General features: G+C 27.5%; 1 protein-coding gene across 1 annotated transcript; it reads right to left on the bottom strand.

Moving 5' to 3' along the window:
• Positions 1-4,664: 4,664 nt before the first annotated feature.
• On the bottom strand, positions 4,665-6,669 carry LOC106339977 (pentatricopeptide repeat-containing protein At5g38730). The gene has a single exon (XM_013778832.1). It carries the CDS (start codon positions 6,640-6,642, stop codon positions 4,861-4,863), a length of 1,782 nt encoding a protein of 593 aa, XP_013634286.1. The 5' UTR covers positions 6,643-6,669; the 3' UTR covers positions 4,665-4,860.
• Positions 6,670-7,764: the final 1,095 nt, after the last annotated feature.

Here is a 7,764-nt window from a genome sequence, read left to right as displayed (position 1 = left end):
AATCTAAACCCTAAAATATCAACTCTAAACCCTAAACGTAAACCCTAAACTCTAAAACCCTAAACCTTCAAATCTAAACCCTAAAACATCAACTCTAGGGTTTTAGGGTTTAGGGTTTAGGGTTTAGAGTTTACTTTTTAGGGTTTAGGGTTTAGTGTTGATAGTTTAGGGTTTAGTGTTGATGTTTTAGTGTTTAGAGTTGAAGTTTAGGGATTATGGTTTAGAGTTGATGTTTTAGGGTTTAGAGTTGAAGGTTTAGGGTTTAGGGTTTAGAGTTGAGGTTTCGAGGTTAGGGTTTAGAGTTGATGTTTCAGGGTTTAGGATTCGTATTTCAAAAAAAAAAAGGGTTTAGGACTGATGGTTTAGGGTTTAGGGTTCATATTTCAAAAAAAAGTAGGGTTTAGGATTGGTGGTTTGGGGTTTAGAGTTGAGTTTTAGGGTTTCGGGTTTGAATTTCGAAATAGTATAATTCGAAAAAAAATTGAAAAAATTATTTTTTTTATTTTTTTATATTTTTATTTATTTAATATTTATTTATTATATATAGAAAGAACAAGTGTATAAGAGTGTTTTGCCACTTAATGAAAAATATATTTTTAAAAATGTCACTTTAGTGGTTGTAAAAATGAAAAGTGATAGCATGAAAGTGGTAGACATGTAATAATTTTGCCTTTTCACTAAATTGAATAGTGGTTCCTTTTTAATTTTGAAATAATTTTTTTTTTTGAAAATCTTGAAATATTTAAAATAATAACTAAAATGGTAATTTTGCATATTTTGGTGCTTTAAAATAATATGTGGATATTTTCAATGATTTATTGCATCAAATTACATATAGTACATATTTTTGTTGAATATTTTCAGCAGTATATAACCTAAATTTTTTAAATCATGTGTTTTAGATTTATATAGTTATAATTGTTTGAAAGTATTGCATTTTTAAATTAAGTATTATATTTGTTTGTTATTTTTATGTTAATTTCGAAACTTTATTTTATATAGTATAGATTTGTACATGATGTTTTTAATTTTGTAAGTTTAACTTATTTGATAATTCTTTATATTTTCTTTTGAAATAAATTTTTTGTAATATTAACATTTTTAGAAATACCAAATTAAAAAACGATTTGATATATTTTTGGTGCCTTAAAATAACATGTGAACATTCTCAATGATTATAATATCAACTTATATATAGTATATGAATTGGTTGGTTGGTTGTTTGTATAAGAAAGTTTTATTTTTTTTGTTAATTTTAACTATTTAACATTTATTTACCATTCTATTTTTGTATTAAATATTTTAAGATTTATTGTAAATAAAAATATGATTTTTTTTGTTAATATTACTATTTTTCATTTGATTTTCCGTTCTATAGTAGTTGCAATTTTTTATGTAAGTTGTCAAATTTAATATTTATTTTGTTAGTTTAATTTGTATAGTATAAAATGTACTTTATACATAATAAGACATTAAGTTTTTTTGTTAATATCACTATTTTGCTTTTGATTTTTCATTTTACTATAGTAGTTTCATTTGTTAAATAATTGTCAAATGTTAATATTTCTTCTTTTAGTTTAATTTATATTGTATATGCAATTGTTATAGTTTTTTTATTATATTAACATATTTTTAGAAATGTTAAGTTGTCATATTTTGATTGGTTGTTTATATCGTGACACAAAAAAAATTGATTGTTTGTATAAGAATGTTTCATGTTTTATTTTTGTTTTTGTTACTTTTAACTGTTTTAACATTAATTTACTATTCAATTTTGGTATAAAATAATTTTAGATTTATTGTACATAAAAAAAATGTAAGTTGTTTTGTTAATATTAATATTTTGATTTTCCATTCTACTATAGTGGCAACAACTTTAATATTTATTTTGTTAGTTTAATTTATATTACATATGTACATACTAATTTCATTTTTATTAAATATATTTTTTGGAAATATTAACATATTTTTTTAAATGATGATTTGACATAATGTTGATTTGTCAAAATAGCAAACTAAAATGTGTAATTTAATTTTTTTTTTTTTATATAGCAAACTAAAATGTTGATGTGTCAAAACACGACTGAAAGTTTTAAATCCTACGTGGACGTCCTCGACGGCTTATAGCCTCAACTTTTATAGTTAGGGTATAGAGTTTAGGTTTATAGTCTAGTTTTTGGGTTCAGGGTATATAATTTGGATTTATGGTCTAGGATTAGGGTTTAGGGTATAGGGTTTGGGTTTAGGGGTTTGAATTTGGGTTTAAAATTTAGGGTTTAGGGTTTAGAATTTAAGATTTAGGATTTAGCTGGAAGTGTTAACGTCGTTAAAATTAGCGTTTTTATTTTTTGTAGCTATTTTTTATTTAATTTAATATTTTTTAATTAATAATCTATGTGTCATTTTGATTGGTTATAAAGTGTGGGGTTAATTTAAAGGTTCACCCTAGGGGGTGAACCTAAGTTATGTCCATAAACTATACCACACTAAGCAACAGCAGGCACTAACGGTTTTTTTTTTCATTTCTGTTCACAAAAAAGAAAGAAAAACTTAAAAATCAAAATAATGTATGAAATTTAACAAAAAAATAAAAATAAAGTTATTATAATGTTGGACCAAAAATATATTATAATTTCACCTAAACCACTAAATAGATGCATTAATCCTTAATATTATAAACAAGAATATAAGAAAAAACATTTTGTTAGAAAATATATAAATTTTCATTTTTAATTTAATAGTCTGATTCGTATTTTCAGAAACATAATATTTGTAAAACTAAATAAAATTTAATGTTAAATGTTAAATAAATTATGAATATCTAGTGTGAATACCTTGATTATATTTTACACTGAGTTTTAATCTAGAACAATATTTGTAAGATATTGTTTTGTTTATATTAAAAATAATATATTAAATAATAATATTTTCATAGAAGTTTTAGTGTATTTAAACATTTTTTTAAAAAAATTTGTTTTAACTATTTGTATGAAATTAATTTGTCTTTTAAATAAGAGATACAATTTAATTTTACTTATAACAATGAATATATAAATTAGCTATAATTATTATGATTATAAGAAATATTATAAGCATAATAAAATATATTATAAGACATTTAATAACATATAAATAAAATAATAAACAAATACAGAAAATAAATAATAAAGATGACAAACTGAAATATACATCGACCCTAGTAATCATCCCCTATATATTAATTGAGGAACATTTGAAAAGATGTAACCTCAATTTTGTATTAATTAAAATAGGCTCCAATGCATAGGTGGCACTCAATTAGGTAGTCAATTACATTCAATTGAAAAATAAGTAGGTCCACATTTGATTTTTATATGTTGTTAGATACATAAGTTGGTCAAACTATATGATATAATGATATGATATGTTATTTTCTTTCCTTAAATCAAACCTACTGAATTACCATAAATGACTAATATATATATGACAATTAATGATTTTAATAATAAAGATTTGATAACAATTTATATTTCCTCCATCATTTTTTGTTTAATTTTATATTATTAAAATAAATTAAACAATCAAATTAGCTATAAAAGTAAAATTTAGATTTTTTTTGTATATGTTATATTTTGAATTTTTAAAAACGACAATAAATGACTAAAACTATTAAAATTATTATGTTAAAAATTAATGATCAATGGTTTAACATTTTTATTATAAGAAGATACACATGATTTTAAAACCATATGAGTAAAAAATATCATTTAATAATAAAATAAATATATATATATATATATATATATATATATATATATTATTATTATTAAATGATATTTTTTACTCATATGGTTTTAAAATCATGTGTATCTTCTTATAATAAAAATGTTAAACCATTGATCATTAATTTTTAACATAATAATTTTAATAGTTTTAGTCATTTATTGTCGTTTTTAAAAATTCAAAATATAACATATACGAAAAAATCTAAATTTTATTTTTATAGCTAATTTGATTGTTTAATTTATTTTAATAATATTAAATTAAACAAAAAATGATGGAGGAGATATAAATTGTTATCAAATCTTTATTATTAAAATCATTAATTGTCATATATATATTAGTCATTTATGGTAATTCCGTAGGTTTGATTTAAGGAAAGAAAATAACATATCATATCATTATATCATATAGTTTGACCAACTTATGTATCTAACAACATATAAAAATCGAATGTGGACCTACTTATTTTTCAATTGAATGTAATTGACTACCTAATTGAGTGTCACCTATGCATTGGGACCTATTTTAATTAATACAAAACTGAGGTTACATCTTTTCAAATGTTACTCAATTAATATATAAGGGATTAGATTATTTTCAGTGTTAATCTAGCTAAGAGATTTAGTATAATCCGAAAACCATTCTTAACTGCAATGATATTGAAGGTTTGGAAATATAACTTTTTGATGTTTTAATTTGATATTATTATTACTAAAGTAATTTATTATTGAAGCAATTAAAAAAAATAATGCATATGAAAGCAAACAGTAAAATTTCCTTTACTAAAGAGAAGTTTGTAAGAATGAAAAAAAAAAGAAAAGAAGTTTGTAATAATAATATATAATGTTTAAAAAAAAAAAAAAAAAAAAAAAAAAAAGAATGAATAATATAACTTTGATCGATGGTGCTAAAGTCTTTCAAGTATGTACACCATTCAAAGCCTTAAAATTATCAGGCTTGCCCATTAACTAATTTCTCAAAACAGAGGAAACTCGGACCCTCTTAAAAGAATGAAACTTTGAGTTTAATTCCTACGAGTCCAAGGCTCCAAGCGACTCAGAGTTCGTGATCAACACTGAGCTCATACGGGTACTCACTTCATAAGACCTCGCTTCTGTTCATATCCCGTAAGATGCTTTTCGATATGAGACTTTTATCACCTACATGACTCCAAAAGAATCTCAACACTTCATTATCACCAGCGTAGGAGGCACTGAGAGATTTATACAGTTTCAAGTTTACCATCAACCGTCGATTATACATTATATCAAACAAAGCAGAAGCTTCAGTGACCTTCCCTGTTCTCCAATACGCGTAAGCCATGGTTGTGTATATAACGCTATCTCCCATCAAACCCTTCTTTTCCATTGAGTCAAGCAACACTTTGGCGAGATCCACCTGTTCTAACTTACAAATCCTTCTTATTAATCCTCTGTATAGAGCCACATCAGGACAAAGACCTCTTTTCTCAAACTCCTCAGGAAGTTTTGAGATTTCATCTTGCTTGTTCTGGTCATAGAATCCATCCACGAGCCAAGAATAAGTCGAGTATCCTGGCGATAAGCCTTTCTCTAGCATAGAGAAGAGCTCCTCCTTCGCATTGTCCATTTCCAACACTTTACAGAACCCATGAATCAATGCTTTGTACGAATAGATATCAAGTTTTAGCCCTGAATCAACCATCTTCTTCTTTACCTTCACAGCAGACACCATGTCTCCGATTTTACAATACGCATTGATCAAAGTGTTGCAAGTGATGTTATCAGGTTCTATCTTTTTCCCACTCATCTCAGTCAAAAGCCGGTTAGCTTCTCTTATTCTTCCATCTTCACAAAGCTTACGAAGAATCGAGTTATAAGTCACAACTCCAGGAGAAAACCCTCTCGCCTCCATAACCTCACGTAGCCTCGAAGCCTCATCTATATCATTCGTTCTACAATACCCATCAATCAAAGTAGTGTAAGTAACATGGTTGGCCGTAACAACCCCTTTAATCTCACGGAACAGCCTCGTGGCCTCTCTCATTCTACCTTCTCTACAAAACCCATGTATAAGCGAGTTATAAGTGACGATATCAGGACCAATCCCGCTTCTCTGCATCCTGTCTTGCACTGATAACGCCTCGTAATGCATACCCTTTCTGCAGTACGCCGAGATCAACGTGTTGTAAGTAAAAAGATCAGGAAAGACACCTCTCTCTTCCATCTCACTCAACAGCTTCTCTGCTCTCTTAGGATCTCCGGACTTAGAACAAGCGTGAAACAACACATTGTACAAATGAATGTTAGCCACAACACCTAGCTTACCCATCTTCTTGAACACTTTCCAAACTGAATCAGTCAATCTCTCTTTCACTAAACTATTAAGCAACACAGTACAAGCTTGCAAGTGAGGCCTTAACCCGCAACTCCTGATCTGCTCGAAAACCTCGATAGAGTCCCTGATCATGCCGGATTTAGCGTAATATATGATCATCCAGCTAAAGACGTGAGACAGAACTTCCGGGTCTTCCGAAACACCATTAAGTAGAGACCTTAAAACCAAAGGCGATGACAAAAGCTCTCGTTGAGACAATTTGTCGAGCAGTTGGTGTGCGGTTTTGAAATGATTGTGTTTGGTGAGGATCAGAATCATTTTCCAGGAATACTGTAAGGTGTGTTTGCAACTTGGGATCGAATTAGTCCAGGTGAAGAAGCTTAGTGCGAGAGAAGGTCCGCCATACGATGAAAGCTCGGAGAGTACCTGTGTGGTTATGGATGATGTTAGTAGTCCTGAATCGAGTTTGTGTTTCAGAATGTTTTTCCAGTTTCCTTTCAATATAGTGCCGCAGATACTTTGTGCGATCAAAGCTTCTCGATTTGCGGATGCGATATTCACCATTGTTGTTGTCGTTTGTAAACAGTGAGATTCCTGCAGCGGCAATTTTTAGAAGACTTATTATTGGGTTCACCCCAACCATTAGTATATTTGATATCTTTTAAAAAAAAGAAACAAAATATTGTCAAATTATATTATTTTTTTAAAATTAAAAATAAAAAAGAAATAAATAGAAAATAGTAATAATTACAAAAAAAATATTTTTAACGTCGTCATCAAAATATTAAACCCTAAATACTAATCCCTAAACCCTAAATCCTAAACCCTAAACTCTAGGATAAATCTTAAACTCTAAGATAAATCTTAAACTCTAAATCAAAATCACTAAACACGAAAACACTCAAAGGTTTAGGGTTTAAGATTTAGGGTTTAGAATTTTAGGGTTTAGTGTTTTTATTTAGAGTTTAGGATTTATCCAAGAGTTTAGGGTTTACCCAAGGATTTAGAGTTTATCCAAGGGTTTAGGGTTTACCCAAAGGTTTAGGTTTACCCAAGGATTTAGGATTTAAGATTTAGGGTTTAAGGATTAGGATTTAGGGTTTAATATTTTGCTGACGACGTTAAAAATATTTTTTTAATTTGTTTTTCTGTAGCTGCTATGTTTTTTTTTATTTTTTTATTTTAAAAACATAATATAACTTGATAATATTTTGTTTTCTTTTTTAAAAAATATCGAATTTGAAATAATGAAATCCTATTGGCTGATGAATCTAGAGGTTTACTCTAGGGGGTGAACCCGTGAACCATGAATAACTCTTTTTAGAAGGCTTTTAAACCAGATCAGATCGTGGACCAACTTCTCTCGACCGAAATAACCCAATCTAATTTTAAAAAATCGTCATTTTTGAAACCCGAATTAGACGAGTTTCAGGGTTTCGCTATGGTAGATGTTCTTCTAAATGGAAACAAACAAATATCTAATAGGGGAAAAAACATATTTTTTATTTTTTGGTGCAAATGTTAAAATTTATACCATTTTTTAGTTTAACATTGTTGCAAAGCAACTTATTACAAGGACAGAAAATAAAAGAGATAAAAAAACTTTCCAAGAAAGATTAATAAATTGATAGGCTTGTATTTTTCGGTATTATGTAAGTATATTTCACTTCGCTTTTATAACTTCAG

The sequence above is a fragment of the Brassica oleracea genome, chromosome C4 (assembly GCF_000695525.1).
Source record: "Brassica oleracea var. oleracea cultivar TO1000 chromosome C4, BOL, whole genome shotgun sequence".
NCBI classification, from domain to species: domain Eukaryota; kingdom Viridiplantae; phylum Streptophyta; class Magnoliopsida; order Brassicales; family Brassicaceae; genus Brassica; species Brassica oleracea.
This window is presented reverse-complemented; position numbering and strand designations above follow the sequence as displayed.

Bases quoted from the DNA above. Each gene is read 5' to 3' on its own strand.
- LOC106339977 (XM_013778832.1), bottom strand. From the start codon at position 6,642: ATGGTGAATATCGCATCCGCAAATCGAGAAGCTTTGATCGCACAAAGT.